Source organism: Podarcis pityusensis (assembly GCF_964106645.2).
Source record: "Podarcis pityusensis genome assembly, chromosome: 7".
Taxonomy (NCBI): domain Eukaryota; kingdom Metazoa; phylum Chordata; class Lepidosauria; order Squamata; family Lacertidae; genus Podarcis; species Podarcis pityusensis.
Window position 1 is genome coordinate 22,511,502 of NC_138031.1, and position 25,573 is coordinate 22,537,074.

Consider the following 25,573-nt stretch of genomic DNA (forward strand, 5'->3'; position numbering starts at 1 on the left):
TGTCTAGTCAAAAGTCCCACTGTGTTCAATGGGGCATACTCCCAAGTAAGTGGATACAGAATTTCAACACTATTGTGCCATCAACTTAGTAGCGAATGAATAGCACTGACCGCAATGGGACTCATTTCTGAGTAAACATGTATAGGATTCTGCTGCAAGTCATCATATCAGCATAGGTAAATTTGTAAATGAGCTGGAAACAGTAGTAAAGTTCAAGAAACAATGAGAAAATTCACTAGGCTTTTCAACTTGTATGATTCCTAGACACATATACCAATATTTTTATAGGGTTGTGATGGGACGATGAGCTGCTTGTGTGTAAAATCCTAGTCCCTCAGAGTTTGGTCAAGTTTGCAAACCTCTGTCTGTAACGGAGCCCCTTAAACATGGCTCCGTCAGTCGCTGGCAGATTCCGACAGTGGTTGCTTTCGGAATCGCTTCCAACATAAAAGCTCCTTAACGGAAACACGTCTTCTGGACTCTCTGCGTGACAGTTTCCGGCGAGGAGTGGGTGTCCCTACAGGAGGTCCTGAAACCTCCCCACTGTTTTCGCTGGAAGTGTCTCTGAGCCATCCCTCCAGCTCCCTTTCCCTCAGCTCAGCTCCTCTCCCCCTACTGGTTCCCTCTTCAGCTGCTGAGTCTCTCCCAACCTGTGTGAGCCCTTTCACTTCCCTTCCTTCCGATGGCAGTTCCCTGACATCCACCTCCCCTCCAGGGCCCCCTTCATCCCCTCTCGCCCCCTCCTCTACGGGCGGTGAGGAGGCAAAACCCCGGAATGAACTTCCTTCATCTTCCGATGTCCCGAACACTTCTCTCCACCTGTTGCGGTTCCTGGTCTCGAAGTACTCCTCCTCCTCAGAGTCCATCTCCCCTTCCCCTTCCGAGTCCGAGAATCCTTCCAACTCCTCCTCCTCATCGGTGGTCCCAAAGTATTCCCTCCGGAACCTCTCCACAGGCTGAGGTTTCCTTGGGAACCTTTGATGGAACGTTTCTATCAATACCTCGTCATTGATATCTTCTGCCATTACCCAAGTGTTTTCTGCCTCCGGTTCTCCTTCCCACGCTACCAAATACTCCACCTGATCCCCCTTCCACCTGGCGTCGAGGATTTCTGCCACATGGCTGCTGCATTCCCTTTCTTCTATGACCGGTCCCCGAGTGGCCATCCCTTCTCGTCCCCCCTCATACGGTGACAGTAACGACCTGTGAAATACTGGGTGCAGTTTCATGTGGTTGGGTAACCGGAGCCTGAAAGCCACTGGGTTGACCTGTTGAATGACCTCAAAGGGACCCAATCTCCTGGGTCTTAATTTCTTACAACCTCCTTTGAACGGCAACCCTTGGGTTGACAGCCACACCCTATCTCCCACCCTTATGGTTTCACCTTCCCTTCGGTTCTTGTCTGCCTGCCTCTTGTATTCTTCCTTCGCCCTTTCTAAGTTGAGTTGGAGCTGACGATGGATTGCTTCCATTTCTTCTACAAAATGCTCGGCTGCCGGGACACCCCATCTCTCCCCTTCTCCCCCTGGGAAAGCCCTGGGATGACACCCATAATTAGCCAAGAAGGGGCTCATCCCTGTGGACACATTCTCGGCATTGTTGTAGGCAAATTCCGCCAGCGCCAACTTTTCTACCCAGTCATTCTCTCTGTCATTGACATAACACCTCAGGTATTGCTGGAGGACCCCGTTTGCTCTTTCCGCCTGCCCGTTGGTTTCAGGGTGCCGGGCAGTCGAAAAGTTGACCTCCACCTGCAGTAAGCTCATGAGCTTCCTCCAGAACCTGGAAGTAAATTGTTTTCCTCGGTCTGAGACCACCCTCAATGGCACCCCGTGCAACCTAAAAATGTGTTCTACAAATAACTTCGCTGTCTCTTCCGCCGTGACTGCATGCGAGCAGGCTACAAAGTGGCACATCTTTGTTAGTAGGTCTACCACCACCATGATGGCTGTTTTCCCCTTGGACTTCGGCAGATCAGTCATAAAATCTATCGACACTGCCTCCCAAGGTCGTTCTGGGGTTGGTAAGGGTTCTAATAGCCCCGCCGGTGCCCGCCTCTCCCCTTTGGCTCGCTGGCATTGCTCACACCCTCTTACATACTCCCGTACATCTTCCCTCACCTTAGGCCACCAAAATTCCCTGGTGACCAACCACATGGTTTTGTGTTGTCCAAAATGCCCCGCCGTGGGGCTGTCGTGCAACTGCTTGAGTACCCTCCCCCTTAAGTCTCCTTCAGGGATATACAGTGCCCCTTTGTAATACAAAGCTCCATTTCTTTCCTCGAAACCCCCTGGTTCCTCTCCCTCACCCCTAAGACCTCTGAGCTTATTCTGGGCGTATTCATCATTCTCTGTTTCCTCTACCAGTTCTCTTTGTCCCACCAATGCCGCCCCACACACCCAGCGGTCCTCTGGAATGACATGTCTCTCTTCGGGTGCTCCCTCCCCCTCCAAATATTCAGGTTTGCGTGAGAGAGCGTCCGCCCTAATGTTCTCTGGGCCTGGCACGTAACAAATCTCAAAGTTAAATTTGGAGAACTCCTGGGCCCATCTCACTTGCCGTTGGTTGAGCACTCGTGCCGTCCTCCAATACTCTAGGTTCTTGTGGTCAGTGCACACTTGCACCTTATGTTGTGCGCCAATTAGCAGGTGCCTCCATCTCCGGAACGCCTCATGAATGGCTAGTAGTTCTCGGTCATACACCGTGTAGTTCCTCTCGGATTTGTTCAGCTTTCGCGAAAAAAAGGCACACGGTCTCCACTCTGACTCCTCCTTCCCTGGCTGCAGAAGCACCGCCCCAATAGCTCTGTCTGATGCGTCAGTTTCCACTCTCATCGGTTTTTGTAAATCCACATGCAGGAGTTGTTGTTCCGAGGCGAAGGCCCTTTTTAGTTCCTCAAATGCTCGCTCCGCCTCCTCAGTCCAAACGAACTTCTTCTTACTGCTGAGACAGTCCGTAATGGGCGCCGTCAGGTGGGCAAAGTTTCGGATGAACTTACGATAGAAGTTCCCAAATCCTAGGAACCTCTGCACATCCTTCCTTGTTTTGGGTGTTTTCCATTCCAGCACCGCCTGGACCTTGCCGGGATCCATGGCCAATCCCTTGTCTGACAGGCGATACCCCAGGAATTCCACCTCCTTGGTATGAAACTGACACTTCTCCAGTTTCACCCACAGCTGGTTGGCTTGCAGCCTGCTCAACACTTCTCTGACGTCTCTCACATGCTGCTCCTCATTCTCAGAATACACCAACACGTCGTCTAAGAAGGCCACACAATTCTTGTAAAGCAAAGGCCCCAGGACGTGGTTCATAAACGATTGAAAGCACGCGGAGCCTCCTTGTAGGCCGAAGGGCATAACTAAATATTCAAATGCCCCCAAAGGGGTGAACATGGTGGTTTTCCATTCATCCCCCTTCCTTATTCGTATCAGGTTGTACGCCCCCCTTAGGTCCAGTTTAGTAAAAATCTTTCCCTTCCTGACCCTTGTCAAAATGTCGTCAATCCTGGGCATAGGGAAAGCCACTGGTTCTGACACTGCATTTAAGGCCCTGAAGTCACACACAAGCCTCGGCTTGTTCGTGTTTTTTTTATCCACAAAAAACACTGGGCTGCCCCCCACCGCCCTGGACTCTCTGATGAACCCTCTCTTCAGGTTCTTGTCAATGAACTCTCTTAGCTCCTGCATCTCTCTGTCTGACATGGCGTACAGCTTGCCTACAGGGAGCTGTGCCCCAGGGAGTAAATTGATTTGACAGTCAAAGGGTCTATGCGGGGGTAGTTGGTCAGCTTCCCTTTCGCTGAAGACGTCGCGGAGATCTGCGTATTGTCGTGGTACCTTCACGTTCTCCGTTACTTCAGTCCCTGCTAGGGTGGCTTGGGCCCCTGCCAAACCCTTTCCCTCTTTGCAGTGTTCTAAGCAATGTGCTGAACCAAAAGAAACCACTCTCTGATGCCAGCCCACCAGCGGATCATGTAACGCTAGCCAGCTCATCCCCAATATAATGGGAGCTCCTCCCAAGGTGGCCACATTAAACGCTATCAGTTCGGTGTGCCTTGCCACCTTCATTATCATTGGGACGGTCTGCAAGCTGACTTCTCCTCCCAACAGCTCCCTGCCATCGATCGTGGTCACCTGCAGGGGGTTGCTTAAAGGGATCGTCTGTATCTGGTGTTCAGCTGCAAACTCTTTGCTCATGAAATTGCAGGAGCTGCCTGAGTCCAACAGCGCCTTTATCTTTAGAGGGTGTCCGTTTGGCAGCTCTAGCGCCACTTCTATCACTAGGGCGGGTTTAGGAGGTTCTGGCGTGGGCACTTTCACTGCTCTTTGGCCTGGCTGCTGTGCCCCGACGGTGGCAGCCAGGCGTTGGCTTTTACTTGCTTCGGTATTTCTTCCTCTCTTCCCTCCACAGCTCCTACCATCCCTTGCCATTCCTTCCTCTGGGGGCAGACTCTGGCAAAGTGACCTGGCTGTTGGCAGAGATAGCATTTCCGGGCGCCTTTTCCCTCCTTCTTTCCCCCCTCACTGGGCTTTGAAACTGCGCGCGCGCGCGCTGTTCCGATTTCCATCGGCTCTGCCGGCGGGAAAGTTGGCTCTGGAATGTCTGGAATGCGGAACTCCTTCCAACGTTCCCCCTTCCCTTCCCGCCTCTCCAATGCTCTCGCCTCCTGGCGCGCTCCTATGGTCAGCGCTGATTTGGTCAGCTGGTCCATAGACTCCGCCCTGGGCGCCCGGGAAAGTTCGTCTTTCACAGCCGAAGAAAGCCCTTCTTCAAAGAGCATTTGAATGGGTTCCGCCGATAGATCCCACCCCAATTTATGGATCAACATGGTGAACTCAGTCCAGTACTCACGGACAGATCGGCTCCCCTGTTTGCAAGCCATTAACTGTCTGTGGACCACTCCCTGTTCAATATCGCTGGAAAACATCAGATCCATGGCGCGAAAGAACTTCATCGTGTCCTTTAGGACGTCACTATTCGCTGCCATCAGGGGTCTAACCCAGTCTCTCGCCCCCTTTTCAAGATGCCCAATCACGAAAGCCACTCGTGATTCCTCGTCAGGGAATTCATCAAACTGCAGATTGAGGGCATATTGCATCTCTGTCCGAAAGCCATGATAGTCTTTGGGCTCCCCCCCAAACTTCTGCACCAATCCTGGTACCTTTCTGACGAGCTGGGTGTCTTTCCCCTTTTTGTCTGCATCCTGAGCCCTCCTCTCCTCAAGCCTCGCCGTCTGCAGCGCTAGCTGGACCTCCAACACCCGGTACCTTTCTTCCAGGCTTGGACCCGCTCCAGCTCCTGCTTCTCCGGTTCCGGCTGGGTTGCTCATGATGCCTTCTCCTGCACAAGCTGCTCACGAAGACTGTCGGAATGCTGTGATGGGACGATGAGCTGCTTGTGTGTAAAATCCTAGTCCCTCAGAGTTTGGTCAAGTTTGCAAACCTCTGTCTGTAACGGAGCCCCTTAAACATGGCTCCGTCAGTCGCTGGCAGATTCCGACAGTGGTTGCTTTCGGAATCGCTTCCAACATAAAAGCTCCTTAACGGAAACACGTCTTCTGGACTCTCTGCGTGACAGTTTCCGGCGAGGAGTGGGTGTCCCTACAGGAGGTCCTGAAACCTCCCCACTGTTTTCGCTGGAAGTGTCTCTGAGCCATCCCTCCAGCTCCCTTTCCCTCAGCTCAGCTCCTCTCCCCCTACTGGTTCCCTCTTCAGCTGCTGAGTCTCTCCCAACCTGTGTGAGCCCTTTCACTTCCCTTCCTTCCGATGGCAGTTCCCTGACAAGGGTTTAGAGGTATTTTCCACCAGTGTGAAACATATTAATTTAAGAAGAAGACCACTAAGAAATAAGTGCAGAACATTCATAAACTACAGTTTGAGAAAAAATAATTTAAATTGTACCCAACTAAAATATGCAGATTAGCAGTCCCCTTTGAGCAGTTAATGTATTTCTGATTTAGGCCTCAGATGTATAAAATCCATTCTCTCAGCACATACACAGATGTAGAAAGAGAGATAAATCTCTGACATTTTGAACTAGTGAAAATTCCAATTTTTATGCATCTTTTATCTAATTTATGCTGCAGAATTAATGGCCTAACTTTGGGCTTTTTTCATTCCACAAAGGCAAAATGGAGCCCTTCCCAATTTACAGAAAAGTGTATGCTCGCTTACAGAATCATCCCAATATAAATGGTAAGGAAATAATAATGCAGACCTTGCATACTTCTGAAAATAAATGCTTCTTTATATTCTGCTTAGATGAAACAACTTATTAAACATGAAAAAGAAATGCAAAGATAATATGACTCATAAACATGTGACAACTCCTTTTTTGAAGTATAATGAGCCAATTCCTTACCTGTCTGCCGTGTCACCTGCTACCTTCCCTCCTGAGCCGTTTATGGAGTCTTGCCTTGTGAGCCCTTGAGATCTACCTCGTTCCAACCCTGATATGGATTGCTCATGTAGCTTTGCTTTTTTCTCCTGAGGTGCTTCTTCGTTACGCAGCCCTCTAAAAACTTCTTGATCAGGCTTCTGTGGTGTATTTGTTCCACTATTATAAAACCAGGCTCCGGATTTTGTGAGGATTTCTTGTTGTTTTCGGCACGAGTTACATACCCACATTACCTATATATAAAGTAAGAGAGGAAATGTGTATTAGTTTCCCAGAAGGTGGAAAACAAAGGCTATTGAAAACCAAGTATGTGCCAAATATAGGCCTAGTTATCCAGAAACAGCCTCTTAAACACCACTTCCTCATACTAGTCATTACAATTTTAACAAAATATATAGGAAAATAATTTAACCCAGACGTTTTGCAGTGTGTTTAATCATATTTTAGATCACACACAGGTGCGCCTTAGTCCATCAATAAAATAACAAGTGTTTTTACAACAGTGCAATCCCATGCATGCTCACTAAGTAGAAACATGCTATTTTCTATTTCTTTCTCAGAACTGGCACTCTGCCTAACCTTAATGGCTCACAACATAGTATCCCACTGATCAGACAAGCAGCAGGCCTGGGGTAGGCGGGGCTCCAGTGCCCTTTCCATCACTCTCAGCTGTTCCCCAATTAGCTGAACAGCACAAGGGGAAATGTAGGCCACTATTAAGCTTTGGAAAAAACTTAATAGCAGCATGGAGCCTCTTGGGAATCACAGGGGAGAGAAGCTTTAGCCAGCTGAGGAAGAGTTAACCAGCAGGGGTGGAAGGGCTGGGAAGTATAGAGTGTGAAGTGAATGTGTACACTCTCTCTCCCTCTCTCTCTCTCTCTCTCTCTCTCTCTCTCACACACACACACACACACACGAAGAAACTTCACTGAGAGATGGTGGACTCTCCTTCCTTGGATATTTTTAAGCAGAGGATGGGTGGCCTTCTGTCATGTATGAGCTAGTCATGTATGAGCTAGTTGAGATTCCAGCATTGCAGGGGGTTGTTGACGACCCTGAGGGTCCCTTCCAACTCTATAATTCTATTATTCAAGACACACACAGTTGGGAGGGGGAATTCTAACCAGCAAAGTCAGAAGGAAATGAAACGCAGGAAGTATTTATGGTCACCCTTAATAACCTAATCATCACAGTCTGTACTTTCTGCGTTTCATTTCCTTCTGACAGTTTGTAATTCCACCCTCGACTGTGTCTGTGTGTGTGTGAGTTACACACCTGTAACTCAAAGTAATACTTCTGATGCAACTGATAGACTGTAGTCTATGAAAGTGTATACTATAATAAAGTTGTTAGGGTGTTTCCAGGTTGCAATGGCATATCACAAATGGGTCATTGACAATGGGGCCTGGCATTTTGATGCCAAAAACATTGTGTGGACACTGAAGCCAGTAGGAGAACACTTCAGTCTCCCAGGACATTCAATACAGGATCTCAAAGCAGCTGTCTCATTACAAAAGAATTTCAGAAACAGACTTGAAAGAGAAGTTGCTGAATTACAACTTATTACTAAAACTGAAAACTATGGAGAGACCTGGTCTGAACAGAGATATTGGATTCTTGTCTTATTACATATGCTAAAGCTATTTTTGGTCATCTGCATACTATCACTTGTCTTTTCCTGCAGGACTAATTGCAGTTGTTAACAGTCGTCATAAGAAGAGTTTGGATTTGGATTTGATAACTGTCGTTATGAGTTTGACCAAGCTGTGGGAGGCAGTGGAAGAGAGGAATGGGGTCACGAAGAGTCGGACATAACTAAACAACAACAGTCATCAACAGGTTTACCACACCCATTGAGTCAATCACCCATCTCCTACTACCCTCCTGAGAAAAACCCCACCCCACCTTCCCACTATATATAAGGGTCTGGTGACTTCTGTTTCAGTGTATCTGAAGAAATGTGTATGCACACAAAAGCTTATACCCAGAACAAACTTAGTTGATCTCTAAGGTGCTACTGGACAATTTTTTTCAACAAGATTCTCTGTTGTTGTTTTTCTGCAGCAGATTAACACAGCGAATGCCTCTGGAAATTCATTATGTACATTCATGCAGTCTTTGCCTCCTGATATTAAAGAGTAATGGATAATGTGCTTCACTGGATAATCCTATGTGTTCTATTGGATTTTTAAAACAACAGCAACATAGGAATTTGTGAATGTATGCTGTACATTAAATGTTCATTAAATGTTTGGAAGCACTACAGGCAACTAGAGCATACTTCTACAGTCCCACTATGCAATTTGTTCATACACTTTGTCAAGCATGGGCATAGGCCCAGTTTCTCTTTATTCCCTCTGTGAGGCATTAAAGTTTATCTCACATACCCACATGATGCTGCAAAGCACACTATAGCCACATTTTTACTTAGTATAACCTTCCCACAAATCCATCCAGCACTAGTGGAAGAATGGTGAGCTCTACATAATATAGGTGAATTTTGGAACGGATATATAGTTGTGCAGCTTGCTTTTGTTTTTTGCCCTTTTTTGCCTTTTTTAGTGAAGGGAAAATAAATGCAAACTCTAAGAGCTGGAAAAAGTTGGACACACAAATTTTATGTCTTGACTGAACAGCATCACTTACACCTGTGAATATGCTTTTCAATTTAACTTCTATCAAAAGCAGGGTAACAAAACCGACTGGATTCTTCAACAGTATTGTGAGAGTGAAAAAATGAATGAGATGTCAAATGAAACAAACAAAATGTGTGAAATAGAGAACAATTTTTAAAAGGAAAGGTAAGTCCCACTGTTGTTCATCTGTTTTTTAAATATGAAGTTGTTTTAAATAAGGTGGATAAGCAATTGTATGCTGGAGCTACACAGCATACAAAGAAGAACCAGGGAACTAAAGAACACCTGGTGATTCATGGAGGACAATCTTACTTGGCCATGAGTGATCACCAAAGAAGAAGAAGATTATAGATCCATTTCAACCTAGCTTCAACTTGACTTCAGGTTCAACTGTTTAGTTGGCATCCATCTCGAGAGACAGACAATGGAAGAGTGTGCCATTGGGGATAAAAGCAAACCGCTGGAGAGTTGCAGTGCCTACTGAGATTGTAGAGACCTGGAATAGATACTGGGGCAGATGAAGGCATCCAGTTTTGCTGTTACAAATGCACCATGGCTTTTCTTCTCCCTGCACTTCTCTCAGTGGTCATTTCTTTTCTGGTCACTGCTGTGGACCCACAATCTGACTGTGTCTCCAGGCACTGTGGTCACCTGCAAGGGATTCCCATACAGCAGGGTTAATGTTGCCAACCTTCATGTCACGTTAGCAGACATCTTTATAAAACATAGTTGGTCTGCCAATCCTTGGGGATCCTGCCATTTTCCATTTTGTGCAAACATGCTGGGGATGTGGGCTTGGGAGACCACATCTTTGTTTTTGAATTCTGTCCTGCCATGTGATGCCCCAAATCTTCCTGATGCAGCGCATGTGGAAGGCATTGAGGCATTGGTTCTGGTGGGTGTAAGTTGCCCATGACTCACTTCCATAAAGCAGCATGCTCAACATGCAAGCCTGGCAGACCTTCATCTTGGTATTGATAGTTAGCATCACATTCTCCTATACCTTTTTGGAGAAGTGAGCCATTGCCTTACCAATATGCTTGTCTAACTTAGCCTCAACAGAAAGGTTGCTGAAGTAAAAAATTCTTTCCTGTAGCACCTTAAAGACCAACTAAGTTAGTTCTTGGTATAAGCTTTCGTGTGCATGCACACTTCTTCAGATACACACTTCAGTGTATCTGAAGAAGTGTGCATGCACACGAAAGCTTATACCAAGAACTAACTTAGTTGGTCTTTAAGGTGCTACAGGAAAGAATTTTTTACTTCGACTATGGCAGACCAACACGGCTACCCATCTGTAACAGAAAGGTTGCTGGTTATGGTGGAACCCAGGTAGACAAAACTGTCCACCATCTCAAGCTTGTGGTCACCACTGCTGATGTGTGGAGTGCTGATGACATCCTGACCCAGGATGTTGGTCTTCATTAAGCTGGTGGTAAGGCCAGACTTCCTGCAGGCTTGGGTAAAATGAGTCAATGAGTCTCTGTAGAGCTTCCTCCGAGTGCATTGTCAAGGCTGTGTCATCCACAAACAACATTTCTTGGATAAGGACCTGCAGCACTTTTGTAGCAGGTAGAACAGACCCATCAGTCCTCGAATGAAAGTACATACTCTCCTCAGTCAAACTGGAGGCATATGAGAGCAAGAGGGAGAAGAATATGCCAAAGAGAGTTGGGGTGAGAACACAGCCCTGTTTCAAAGTGCTCTTTATAGAGAAGGTGCCTGAGAATGATGCTCACTTTCAGAGTCAGACACCTATGTGGGATGGCGCACCCCATGCACCACAAGTCAGCATGGGACATGGAGGCAAGGTGTTTTCCCAGGCTGCTGCGACACCAGAAACTGGCCTCTCGCCAGCCTGGGAAGTGGGTGCAAACCTGCCCGACATTTGGCCAATCATGGGTGGGCAGGCTACAGGACTCCGCCCAGGAGCAAGCAGGAATGAGCCAAAAGGCTTCACTCTGGTCCACTGCTGGGATATTTAAACCCAGGCTGCCTCCACCACCTTGTCCGGCGGTAAATTAACTTGTGAAGATTTTTTTGTGAAAGGAAGTCTATATATAATATAAAGAAATAAATGAATGGATAAAACACACAAAATTGTATGTAAAGAAAATTATTGTTGTATACATTTGCTGCCTTAAATTTAATTATGTTATAACTTTTTGTATTAAAGCAAAAAAACACCTGATTAAATTATAGTGCATATATAAATTTTAAAGAACCTATAATGTGGTCTGTTTTAAAAAGCAAACACCTCGTGATGCATACATTTTTAAGCATCAAAATGTTATAGTAAAGAGAGGAAGCTCTTCATGGCACAGGCTGGAGCACCACCTTGTGTCCAGTACTGGTATTGCTTTGTTCCTGGAGAATGCTGAAAGCCGGTTTCAATTCTTCCTTCATGACACACTTCCACGGCCTTCTCTTGAAGTGTTGGGAACAAGGATCCATGACACAAGACATGTGTGAATCCAGCATTGTGACCTTCTACAAGAACAAAGGTGACCACCAAGACTGCAACAACAACAGTGGGATCTCCCTGCTGAGTACTGTTGGGAAAGCCTTTGCCAGTGTCGTTTTCAACAGATTATAGTCACTAGCTGACAGGGTCTATCTCGAGTCACATTGCAGCTCTAGAGCTCAGAGGTCAACAGTCAACATGATTTTATCACTGCACCAGCTGCAGGAAAAATGTTGAGAAGAGGGACACCCCTTGTTCGTTGCCTTCATAGACCTGACGAAGGCCTTTGACCTCGCCAGCTGAAAAGGATTATTTACAATGCTCAACAAGATAGGGTGTCCACCTAAGCTTCACAAGGTGATTGTGTCCTTCCACAAGAACATGTGCAACACCATCTAACATGATGGCTAATCCTCAGACACCTTCCCTATAAAGAGCGATGTGGAAAGGGGCTGTGTTCTTGCTCCAACCCTCTTTGGCATGTTTTTCCCCTTGATGCTCTCATATGTTTTCAGCTCAACTGAAAAATGTGTGGACATCCATACAAGGAGCAACAGGAGTCTGCTCAACCTGGTACATCTCTGTGCCAAGACAAAAGTACAATGGGTCCTTATCCAAGAGATGTTGTTTGCAGATTGACACAGCCTTGACAGTGCCCTCCGAGGAAGCTCTACAGAGACTCACTGACCATTTTGCCCAAGCCTGCAGGGAGTTTGGCCTTACTATCAGTATGACAAAGACCAACATCCTGGGTCAGGACAGTGCAAATACCCCACACACTTGAGGTGGTAGACAATTTTGTCTACCTGGGTTCCACCATAACCAGCATTTTCTCCATCAGCACTGAGCTGGGTAAGCGTATTGTCAAGGCAGCTAGGACAATAGCTTGCCTCTCAAAAATGGTATGGGCAAATGAGATGCTAACAACCAATACCAATATGAAGGTCTACCACACTTGCATGTTGAGCATGCTGCTTTATGGAAGTGAGTTGTAAATTACAACCTAAGGAAGCGACACAACATGCATCAGGAGGATTTTGGGTATCACATGGCAGGACAGAATTCCAAACAAATATGTGCTCTTCCAAGCCCACATTCCAACATGTTTGCACTCCTGTCTCAGTGACGTCTACACTGGCTTGGTCACATCCACATATAAGATGGCAGGATCACTAAGGATGTGCTCTATGGCTTCTGGCACCAGACTAATTGGTAGACCAACTCTGTGTTACAAAGATGTCTGCAAATATGAAGGCTGGCAACATTAACCTTGCCACGTGGGAATCCCTTGCAGATGACTGCAGTGCCTGGAGACAGGCTGTCAAGACATGTATCCATAGCAGTGACCAGAGGAGAAATGACCACTTGGAGGAGCGCAGAGAGAATAAATGCCATGGTTCTGAAACAGCACAACTGGATGCCTTCATCTGCCCCAGCTGCAGTCAAACATGCCTCTCCCACATCGGTCTCTACAGTCACAGCAGATGCTGCAACCTTCCAACAGCTTGACCTCACCCCCAAAGGCGCACTCCTCTAGTATCTACCAAGACAGACAGATGCCAACAATGCCTGGCATTATTTTTTTAATTAAAAAAGCCACCCATTTATTAATTTTAATATACAATTTTCCAGAAATACATTTGTTAAATTTTCTTTTCAGCAGACACAAGATTGAAGCAAAGCTCCATCACTACTTTAAATTCACTTGCCTTGCATCTTAGTAAAGATGCAGGCAAGACTGAAATTAAAATCAAGGAAGAAGTAGAGTGTACAGTATAGATGTACAGTATACTGTATTCAAATATTATATGTTGGAGATTATGGGCAGGATTCACCTAATGAGCACTGTCAGCAGAAGCTCACTGTCCTCACTGTCTGAGGAAGGATTTCTGCTTATACAAGACTTTCCCATTTCTCTCCCTGCTGTGCCCCCTGCAGCCCCCCAAAATAGCTCTGGGGTAGCCAGGAGAACCCACAGAACGGTGTGCTGGGGAAGAAGGGGGATTGTTCTGTCTGACAATCTGAAATGGAAAAATTGGAAGAGTGTGACATTGAATTACACCCTATACTGCATATTGGTGATGAGGTCTAAAATTGGCTATGACTACACATGGTTTTTTTATAAATTATCTGTAGAAATAATCCTTAACACAAATAAGGATCTTTACTGATAAACTAGTGCACATGGGAGGAGAGAAGGCTTATGCAGCCATGGATGGTTGTCTGAATGTAGTTAGAATGTTGAATTTAACGGACCTTTGATCTCATTCAGGAAGGCAATTTTTAGGATATTATGAAGAGTGTCCAGTGATAACTACAGTTTATGCTCTATTACTATTTTATTCCAAAGAACAAAGGGAGGGATTATGGAGGTGGCTACACTATATGTGAGGCATCAATGTTTCCAAATACAATAATGACCTTTGCAAATGATAACAGGCTACAAAGAAACATTATGTGATCTTTAAAATTCTCTGTTCACCTTTCCATGATCAAAGCAATTAACCACAGGTTGCAAGTTTTAATCAGATTATTCAAATATTAAATGATTCAACTATCCAGTGAAGTAATGGAGGGGCTACACTCCCCTTTAGGGATCAAATGTGCATATTAAGATACTACTAGATTTGACTTTGGATACCCAGATAGCCTCTAAGGAATAAAGCATCCAGGTTGGATTACTGTAATGCATTGCATGTGGGACTCCCCTTGTAGTTCATTTGGAAACTGGCTGCAGTTCCAGCCACAGGCCTTCGCTCTATATTAGAGGGGCTGGCTGAGCCCGCCCCCTGGTGGCCCACCTCCATGCCCACTCACAATTTGCTAATTGAGCAAGCGGGTGGGATCCATTCCCAGGCAGCAAGCTCAGCTCAGAAGCTTCCTTTGCTGCTTAGGAAACCGTCCCATGCCTGGGGCTACCCTGTCAGATCTCCGTGGGCGGAGGAAATGATGGCCCACAATGGCACCCACCAGGAAGAGTGAGCGGACTTCTCCAACAGGCTGTATACTGTCCTGCACCACATGCTGTGTCTAAAACACAGCATGAACAGAGAAGACTCTCCTGCCCCTCTCTCCAGATCTAAAGTTGGCTCTAAGGGGGCAGAAAATAAGCAGAGTCCATATCCTGAAAAAAGATCAGTATTAGGTATATAAAACCCATAGAAATTATATGTCCGTCAAGTGTAATCCCAAATCTGTCATGCTTTTTGTGATGGCTGCCTTGCTCTATGTGGTCTGGAGGCAAGGAGGTATGTAAAGAAATAACTTATTTCATCTGAACCTTTCAGTTATTTAACACCATCTTCTGAAAGTCTGTTCCAAGTGTCCCTGAGATACTGGTTGTGCCCACTATATAGGGTTTTTTCTGTGGCTGCACCCCCACATACAGAAACAAGTTTGGTGCCAAATATGACATCTTTGAGGCACCAAATTAAGGCTGTTCTCTTCTCCCAAGTATTTAATGGCTGGTTGATTTATTGCTCCTATTGTTGTTCATATCTTAAATTGTACTGATTTACTGCTCCTATTGCTGTTCATATCTTAAATTGGATTTTAGGTTTGATCTATTAGATTTGGATTTTATTCTTGATGGTTTTATAAGCAGAAAAGCATCAAATATTTCAAAGAAATATGTTTTTAAAAAATTGAGATGGAATTTCCTCCTTATAATAAAAGGCAGTTTTTAGTTTTTTAAATGGTCACAATCCCTGCAATATCTCAGAAAAGCAAAGTATTTAAATGTAATAAATTGAGTGAAAGACAGCAGGTCAATTAACTGTACATTTTTTCTATCTATTGCAAGCCCTAATAAAAATTGCTATTAACACTTAGCTGTAATAATAATAATAATAATAATAATAATAATAATAATAATAATATGTTATACTGGGCTGGGCTGGGGTGGGTTAGGTGAAGGTGTCTTTATCCCACCTCTTCCAGCCTCCTGCCAACCTCTCCCTTCCATCAGCTGAACATGCAGACAGGCAGCAGGCCTGCTGATGTTATCTTCTTTAGTGGGAGCTAGCAAATAGTGGGAGCCAGCAGAAAGCTCCAAAACAGAGTGGGGAGAGGCAGGTCTGAGCTGGCACGAGATCTGTTGGATGCCAAGCCAGTCTCGCTGCTGTCACATGACCTCATTAGGGCTGGTGTGGCACCAATGAATGGACCAGCTAGTGCAGTGGAGCTAGTGCAGCAATTGGGTCACAATCAGACTCAATCATCCCACCCTCCCCCATCTTCAGCTTTGGCTGCCACCTACAGCAGAGTTGTAGATGAAGCAGTGGCCCTGCCACTCCACAACGTCCCACTGGAGGAGGAGGAGGTACTTGGGATTACACCCTATATCACAAACAATTCTTTTTAAAAAATAAAATCAAATGGTTCTGACATGGTGCTTCCACAGTCCAGGTCTGTGTTACTCACACAGTGAAAAGTCATAAATGACAAGAAAAGAGAAAACCATACTTTGGCACCAAGTTAAAGGAATTACATTCAAAATTCAATATTCCAGCTAGGTATAACGGGGCATCACCTATGCAAGTGATAGACAATTTCTGTGCGGATAAATAATAAAGCACTTCCTGAGGTTGAAGACTAGACATTCAGGATTTGAAACATACCTCATATAATGAAGGCTTACAGAAAAATCTTAGGTTGTAACTCTGTGTGAAGATAGGAGGAAAGCAAAGTAGGAGGAATAAAGACTGCTTCAAACAGTGCAATCCTACAGGTGTCTACTGAGAAGTTAGTTATTTGAGTTTAGTAGGACTTAGTCTTAAATTAGTATTATATAATTGGATTGCAACCTGAAAGGCTTGAGACCTTCTCCTATATAAAGGAAATTTGGGCAGCTGAGGAAAACTCACAGCAGTGCTTCTCCAAGGGGCTCAGCCATGTGTCTGGAGGCTCCTTTTTCACTAAGCAATTTATAATGCAGAAGTGGTTCCTATTTCCTGGGCAATTTTCTAAGAAGCCATAATACAAGGAAAGCTCTCTCCTACTGTATAGATGGCATTTGGCTGTTGAGGAGAGGAAAGTCCAGGTGACTAGCTGAAACAGAGGACAGGACTCCTGCATCCTTAATGTAGAAGAGGAGATTTCAGCACATGGACCTGGTGGTATTAGCACCTTAATGGTGAAACTTCATATTACTTGCAAGATCTGTGAGTGGATTTCTGATTTTGTTGTTGTTGTTTAAAAGAAGTCATGGAAGGAATTCAGATTTGATCAGCATAAGATCAGGGAGCAGTTAAACACTTTCTGTTCATACTGTTTCTTGATCTAAATTGTGCTACTCCCCCCATTGCTGCTTGCTGTGATGTGGGTTAAATATGGTACCCTTATTTTCTTCCCATGGGTATTTATATTTTCCCACATAGAATAATCAGTAGCTCGTGCAGGGAATTTAGATTGAGAAAATGGCACTGGATGTGGGGAATAGTTAACAATAGCACCTCTACTCTAGTGCCATTACTCTAATAAATTCAAAGCCCCTCCCAGATGCTTTCAAGAATAAGATAATTCAGAAATCAGTCAACATTGGCCTTGCATTAACTCTTTCTGGTTTAGTTTGTTGTATCCAAAAGGTGTGTGCAAGGCCATAGAGGTATGGTGCTTTAGACCCTCCTTTTAAAATGCACCATTTCATACAATGGTTTGCCAAGTGAGACATTTCCAAGTGGTTGTACTCACTGGGGGAGGAAGGGGGTTGTGGGGGTGCAGTCCGCCCTGGGTGTCATCCCTGAGAGGGGTGACATCGCCGCCCCACCCCCTGGGACACTTGCCACGGGCTCCGCTCCTCCATGGGACACTTGCTGCCCCACCCCTGTGGGACGCTCGCCGTCCTGCCCCTGGGTGCACAGCATGTGCGCCGCTCCAGATGCCGGAGCAGCTAGCTCCACCTCTGGTTGTACTTCACATATGTCAGGGGTCAGCCAATTTTGTTAGGAGGGGGCCGGTTCACCGCCCCTCAGACCTTGTGGCTGGCTGGACTGTGTGCACCCGCAAGCAGCGGAGGGGGGGATTCTCTCCCTCTCCCTCTCCCCCAGCCCCTCCCCTCCCCCTGCTTTCCTACCTCCTCCGCAGCTCTGCCTGCAGTTGGGAGCCAGCGGTGGCGGCGGTGCCTCTCCTTTCCAGGCCAGCTTTCCCAGGTGCCAGGTGCGGGGCCAGCAGGCGCACCAAGCTCCAGCCGAAGTCCCGTGACACGCCCGTCACGATGCCCACAGCACGGCCATGGACGGAGAGGCTGGCTGGCGGGTGGCGAGTCTGGGTCGCACCTCAGCACGCGGGTGGCAAGGCTTTGGATTGGCTGGCACCAATCAAAGCCCAGCTCCCTTCCTCCACAGGGCAGGGAGAAGCCAGGAGGAGGGAGGAGGTGCTGCTGCGGTGTGTGTGGGGGGGGGGAATGGCACCCGAAGAAAATTGCAAAAAAATTGGCGCAGCCCGAACAATCACACCGATCCAAGCAGCGATTCCAGGTCTGTCCGCGGGCCGGATCCAGAGGGCAATTGGGCCTGATCTGGCCTGCGGACCTTAGTTTGCTGACCCATGACATATGTGAATGAGGCATGTGTAAATCAGACTAACACTTCACCAGTCTGGAATTCCAGAAAGTGTGACACTCTTAAAGAAGCAATAGGCCACAGTTATAATTGATATCAAATGCTATACTGGCTAAATAGTAAGGGTTGTTTACAATGTTAGTAATTTTTTAGAACAGAGCCATTGAAATCAATGGACATGACTAACTTAGCTTCATTAATTTCAATGGCTCTACTGTAAGCAGAACTTTGCTAGAAAGAACCCTTAACATTTAAAACCCAATTTGATGTGTTATTTAAACCCTGGACAGCCACTTATCAGGACTGATGCCATTACGTAAATCCTGCACTGCAGATCCTGTATGGATCAGGGAGTTGAACCAGATGGCCTCCAAAGTTCCTTTCAATTGCTACTGTTATTTTATGATTCTATGTTCCTCACACAACACACTATTGCAAAAAAACCCCCCATTTTGCCGCAGTGATAATCCATAATAAATATTATTATTACTCAGACCACAACACAACCACTTTCTTATTATATTTACTCCATGGAGATAACAGGAAAAAAAGCCTTTATTCATTTATTTTTTATGTTACACACAAATCTACAGGAAAATTTCTCCTTTTCTATTCTTTCCCTAAGCCACTAGTCTGTGCTGTAGTACTTTCTTTAATATAGCAGTGAGGATACCAAGCTGGACAAATGCCAGTTCTTTTATGCTCATTATTTGTCATACATCCATACTAATGCATTCAGCAATTCCTCTGTGCCCCACAAACAAGGGGAAACCTTAAAATAAAATTCAAAAAGCCGAGAAGCTCAAAATTGTTTTCACACTGAACCTAAGGCTCTTGAACTATGTCATAGTTGTTTTAATTATAGATCAGTCTTATCAGCCTCATCTGTAGTCACATGGAAGGATCATGCTACAAGGTGAAGCACAGGGAATGCTACAAAAAAATGGGTTCTACCACCAACTACTACAACAATGTGAGGTGGGTACACTGTCACCATCACTGAATCCTATCAATAGAACTTAATATGAGGTCACCATGCTGCTGTTTCTTAAAGCCCTTCTGATCCTTTCAAAATGCATACAAACAAGCGAGCCTTACAACAACATATTGCAGTGTATCCCCCAATGGGGAAGTGTTTTTGTTGAGGATTCAGCCAGCCTAGAAACCTTGTAGCTCAGGACTCACTGGAATGGGAAACAGAATATTTCATCTTTCCCACCTAACTGACGCCTTCCCCTGATGTGTTATATATTGCTAGAGGCCTGCCAGTCCCAAGCCTGGGCATTTACTGTATTTTTCCATGTATAAATTGCCCCCATGTATAAGACGCCCCTACTTTTGGAGACATCAAATTTAGAAAATGGGCATATGCACTATCTGTGTATAAGACGCCCCAAGATTTTTAGCCTTATTTAAAAGTAAAAAAACCTAGTCTTATACACGGAAAAGTACAGTAATAGCTATATAGCATTTGTTTTATAGCTTAGAGGTTCTATTTACAATCAAGTGGGATAGATAGATAGATAGATAGAGGAAGGAAGGAAGGAAGGAAGGAAGGAAGGAAGGAAGGAAGGAAGGAAACATCCCTTTATAGAGCAAGAAGCAGTTTTTTAACCTTATGGCATGCACACACACCCCTGCAAAATACTTACTATAAGCTAGGGTTGCCATATTTCCTTTTTTTAGGAAGACCCCAAAAGTAGTGATTGTAAGCTTTTGGAGTTGTTGTCGTGGCTTTTTCCATCGCATAGCCATACATCTGGGTTTTCCCTGACATTTTGCTGATTCAGCAAAATTCCCCCTAGATGTCATTTTTACACCCAAAAACCAGGACTTGTCAGGAATTTTCCTGACGTATGGCAAGCCTATATAAGCAGTCTATGTATGTTTTGTTTTGCTTTCAACTGACACCCTAACATCTCTGTTGGAACTACTATCACAGAAAGTCTGGGTTCACACTTTCTGTCTTTCTTTTAGAGTTTCCCCCTCTGTCTTAGGGTTCACAGCTTTTTTTGGCAAAGCTGATTAGCTTTTTTTGACAAAATCACAAAAATATGCCTTTTTAAAAACTATTTTTAAGGAAAATTGGCAAAAACGGCACTGCCAACATGGACTGCCATACATCCGTATTTTCCTGGGCATTTCCGCCGATTTCTGCCCAGACACTGCTGTCGACTGCAGTATTCCAGATATGTCTGGGAAATCCCAGATGTATTGCAACCCTGTCCTGTCTATATATCTGGGGTGGGGAACTGGCAGCCTACGGACTGCTTGTTGTCTGCAGCATTGTTCAGCTCACCAGATGTGGCCCGCCCACTCTTAATCATTGGGGCTGGAGCACCTGGGAGGAAGAGGAAGTGAAAAGGAAGAAAGAGATGACAATAATAGACCATAAAAGACTATAGAACACGAAGAGAGAAAGAAAGTGGGGGGAGCAGAACTGTCACAGAAAGGAGGAGGAGACCTGGGAGGACAGTGGAAGTATAAGGAAAGTATAAGGACAGCCACCTTGCAGTGAACCGTGGAGTAGGGGAGCCTAGATAGCAAGAAATATAGAGAAACATTGTGAACCTGGAGTAGGGAAGTGAATTAGATAATTCCTAGAGGTTTAGTGGGATTATTCTGATGGAAGCTATATGACTCACTACCTCTCACACACCTTTCCTCAAGAGCCAGTCAGACAGATTTCATCAGAATAATCCCACTAAACCTCTAGGAACTAGCCAATCTGGGTCCTCACCTCACCCCCTCCCTGCCCCCACTGCTGCCAGCACCAGCATCGCAACTGTACCCTCACCTGCAGCTTTGCCGGCACTGCCACCACAACACAGCAGTGGCAGTGAGGACAATGGGACTGTCTTGGTGGTGCAAGCTAATCCCTTGCAGGGCTGGTAGCAGCACAACAGAGGGGGTTGGATCCTGAAGCAAATGACTTCCCTTCACCTAACGGACAAGCCACCCCTATGCTACAGCTAACACCAAGATTCTGTTAAAAGTTTGTTCTGTGTTACCATTACTTTCTTGAATTCTTAAACTGATAAAATAGACAGAGCTTAATTAGGGTTGAGCAGCCTCTTTTCTGGAAATGATTGCATTACCTTGTGATGGGGAGAATCTTTTAGGGACAGCATAATGGTTGTGAGAAGGGACGCGGGTGGCGCTGTGGGTTAAACCACAGAGCCTAGGACTTGCCGATCAGAAGGTCGGTGGTTCGAATCCCCGCAACGGGGTGAGCTCCCGTTCCTCAGTCCCAACCTAGCAGTTCGAAAGGAAACCTCAGCCAACCTAGCAGTTCGAAAGCATGTCAAGTGCAAGTAGATAAATAGGTACCGCTGCAGTGGGAAGGTAAACAGTGTTTCCGTGCGCTGCTCTGGTTTGCCAGAAGCGGCTTAGTCATGCTGGCCACATGACCCGGAAGCTGTACGTCGGCTCCCTCGGCCAATAAAGCGAGATGAGCGCCGCAACCCCAGAGTCGGTCACGACTGGACCTAATGGTCAGGGGTCCCTTTACCTTTACCTAATGGTTGTGAGAGAGGCTAGAACCAGAAATCGGTTGGGCCAGACTAAAAATAAAAACCTCTGCTACCCCTTTCTCCAGATTGCTCTCCCCCTTTGCAACCCACATGAAATCAGGCTGAGGTCTACATGCAGTCCTTGGGCTGCAAGTTCCCCAGCCTTGCAGAAAAGCAACGTGGTGGGTTAATCTGAAATTAGGTACTACTTATAAGTTATTTTATTTGTTTGTTGTTGTTGTTGTTTTAAAAAAACATTTATATACTGCATTCATAAGAATATCAGAGTGGTTTACAACAATAGTGCATAAAACCATGCAATAAAAACCTCCTTTGCAAAGCTGTGAAAGTGCTAACTAGGCTTTGGGAAGGAGGCCAGAGGAATCTAGGACCCTGTCAGAGCCCTCACACCTCCTTCCCAAAAGGCCAGAACCTCACTTACCAGGATTTGAAAAGGCAGCACAAGGGCTGGGGGGGCGGGGAGACAAATGTTGCCATGGACCACAAACTTGAGGGCCATGTGCATTTATCGGGCCAGGTAATAGACCACCCTGATTCCAGTCTCATCCAGGAATACTTGCAATTTCTCCACAACCAAGTATACAGTCATTTGCCAATCAAGGGGTGCATAGTTATTATACTCCATTGCGTCTAGTCCAGGCTATTTGAGATGTGGACACACCACTGCCTTTTTAAGGGCAGTAGGTGCCACCATCACACAAATGTTTTTACCACACCTCTGACCTGCTCAGTCACCCCACCCCACCAATCTTAAATAAGCCAGTATATGCAAGGGACTAATGAGCAGGTGGTCAGGCACATCATTGCAAGTATCCTACACCTAACATAAGACCACATTAACTGGACACGATCCCATAACACTGTGCTTGACATTGTGTTGGACTTTTCAGCCGGCCCTGTCACAATAGCAGCATCTAAGTCACTACAACAAGCAGCTTTATTCTTGATGTCTTTAGACATCTGGTTACACTTAGTCACCAAGTGCTCCAGAGGTCTGCCCCCTTGGTCATAAGTAACCAACTTCCAGACCACACAGAACAACTCTGCTGGACATTTCCTAGAGGATGCAACGGAGGCAGTGAAGTAGGATCTCTTTGCTGCTCTCCCTGCCATGTGGTAGAATGTGTTATGAGCCTAAACATGAGCTTGGTCAGCTCCTGGGTAAGATTTACACCACTTACCCTCCAGCCCTCTCCTGGTCTGTTTCATCAGCTACTTAGTATACCAAGGAACAAAATGGACTGCACAGCACTGGAGAGGGCCTACAGAAATGATCATGTCAATGGCTCATAAGCATCACTATCCCACAATGGAACTAGAACCACTACCTACTGGGGGGAAACTAGAGCACTCAGAAATCTATCATCTCTTGGGGTGAACCATCCTAACTGATCCCGCATCCTTGCAGGGGAGAATCATTTCTGCAAGTCCAAATCTCACCAGAACATGTCCTGACCATGACAATGGAGTGATATCCATCACCACCCTATTTCCAGACCACCCTCCTTCCCACATGGTATGAAGACTAAACCAATGGTATGTCTTGTTCTGTGTGTTGAGCCATTGACCCTTTGAGACAGGCCCATGGCTGCCATGGATGTCTTGAACTCCCATGTCAGACCTGCTTCAACCTACAGTCATGTTACAATGAAGAGCTTGGGCTTTTGGGTATCTGTATTTTAAAAAATACAAAGGTAAACTTGTGCCACACACTTTTATTGGTTGATTTTAAGTATTATTCATGGAAGAGACAAACCTAGGGGTTGCTTTAGTTGCAGTGTCACACAGTGAGATTTAAACTCTTCCTCCTAAAAATGGCAGCCTCAGTGTAGCAAGTAGGACAGAGGCAAGCAATGGATCACACAATTGAACTGAAGTAACTATGATAAATAACAGAATTCCACAAGATGGAATGCTAATGGGCACCTCCACACTTCCCTTGAAGGGATTCCTAGTATTGAAACATGGGGTGAGAGCTGCTTTTATACTAATTCTCAGACTTCCGTGAGTAGTGGGCTCATGGAATTGAGTTATATGAACTGCAACAGCATTACAGTCATACCTCAGGTTGAAGTAGCTTCAGGATAAGTCTTTTCGGGTTGCACGCTGCGGCGACCCAGAAGTAACGGAGCGCATTACTTCATTTTGACCGTCTGCGCATGCGCAAGCGGCAAAACCTGGATGTCACGTGCACGCGCAGAGGCGGCGAATCGCGACCCGCGCATGCGCAGACACATGGACACGGGTTGCGTTCACTTCTGGATGTGAACGGGGCTCCGGAACAGATTCCGTTCACATCCAGAGGTACACTGTATAATGTTTTGTACCATTCAATTTCACAAGTAAAATTCAGCTCCAAACGCAAGACATTTGATTGAGCCAATGGATTGAGAATTTTAAAAAGTTATTTTTTTATTTCTAACACATGCAGCCAGAGGCATTGAATGTTATTTAGAAGATCTGGGACATAGACCCATAGGTCACAAATCTGCATATGCCAATTTATTTGCAGAGGTGCAAATTTAGAAATTATTTTTGAAGGCTTCTATACTGCTTTTTATGGCAATTGCCACACAAAATGGTGCACAAGTCATGAGAAAAATAAATAAATAAATAAATAAAGCAATAAAACCCATTACATTGAAACAAGAAAACTGACAAAAACTGATTACAAGAAATTATTGCTAGAGTTCACTCACATCACAAAAAGTAAGGCAAGCCAATTAAGTTCCTATCCAAATAACACCCAAAAAACTCACCCTTGCTTAACCTATCCCCAAGCTGTGTCCTTGAACTGTGATGATGTTTATTCTATGCCTGGATAGAAAGCTGTCTTTGTATGCATGTACAGTATGTAGTAACATCCAGCTTTTGCATGCTGAAATAAAACTGACTGCACCAAAGCACAGTCATACCTCGGGTTAAAGTTGCTTCAGGTTGAGCATTTTTGGGTTGTGCTCCGCGGTGACCCGGAAGTAATGGAACGCGTTACTTCCAGGTTTCGCGGCTCATGTATGCACAGACACTCAAAATGACGTCACGCGCATGCACAGAAGCAGCAAATCGCGACCTGCGCTCACGCAGACGCAGGTTGCGCTCTCTTCAGGATGCGAACGGGGCTCTGGAACAGATCCTGTTCGCATCCAGAGGTACCACTGCAAAGAGAGGCATTCATTTTCCACCACTTTTGTCTCTGGCCCACCCACTACTGGCATGTGGTTCCTGGAAGGCTGCTCATGAGGGAATGCAGGCCTTGGGCCCAAGGCACTATAATGAAAAGGAGAACCAACCATCCCTGAACTACAGCCACCAGAGATAGTATTGACTATTATTCATTATCCCCAGATGAATGCAGATACCCTGATTCTTCCAGGAATAGTTGGTTCTCCTTTTCATTATATTCAGCCTATAATTTGCACCCTGAACATGTAAACAAATCAGTGTTGTTAATTTCCCAGCAAAAGCTTAGGCCAAAGCAGTGGTCCTAGCAAAGAGATGGGCTTGGGGATTAACTAAACACAGCTAAGTAGAACTAATGGGGCAATTATAATCCTCCAGTGCTCAGCTACTTCAGCAAGTACAAAATGGTTCTTTTCAAATTACAGATATGCCAGAATTGAGAAACATACCAAGAAAAAAGCACACCAAGAACTCAGGCCAATGTAAATTTCAATAGTGGGAGTGGTCCCTACTCACAAGACAATAGTCAATAGTAACAAAAGCTAATCCATTCAAAAGTATGTATTCTGACAAGAATTACAAACTCAAATAGTGCGACCACTCCCACTATTGAAACTTACATTGGCCTGAGTTCTTGGTGTGCTTTTTTCTTGGTATATTTAATAACAAGAAATCCAACTTATTTAACGTAAGAATTGAGAAACATACACTATCATTCTGTAATGGGATAGCGAATGGGCATTCTGACCTGGATTATTAGACTGCATCTCTTCAAGCTTTCCTAATGTTTAATCTTTTGCTATA

At 45.4% G+C, this 25,573-nt stretch overlaps 1 protein-coding gene across 36 annotated transcripts in view; it reads right to left on the reverse strand.

The window, feature by feature from the left end:
* The window catches only part of RIMS2 (regulating synaptic membrane exocytosis 2), a 350,853-nt gene that overhangs the window by 258,196 nt on the left and 67,084 nt on the right, over window positions 1-25,573 (reverse strand). For all 36 annotated transcript variants that reach the window (XM_081013749.1, XM_081013716.1, XM_081013719.1 and 33 more), the window contains one exon: window positions 6,361-6,629. In XM_081013749.1, the coding sequence (XP_080869875.1) occupies window positions 6,361-6,629 (269 nt within the window). The remainder of the gene's footprint in view (window positions 1-6,360; window positions 6,630-25,573) is intronic.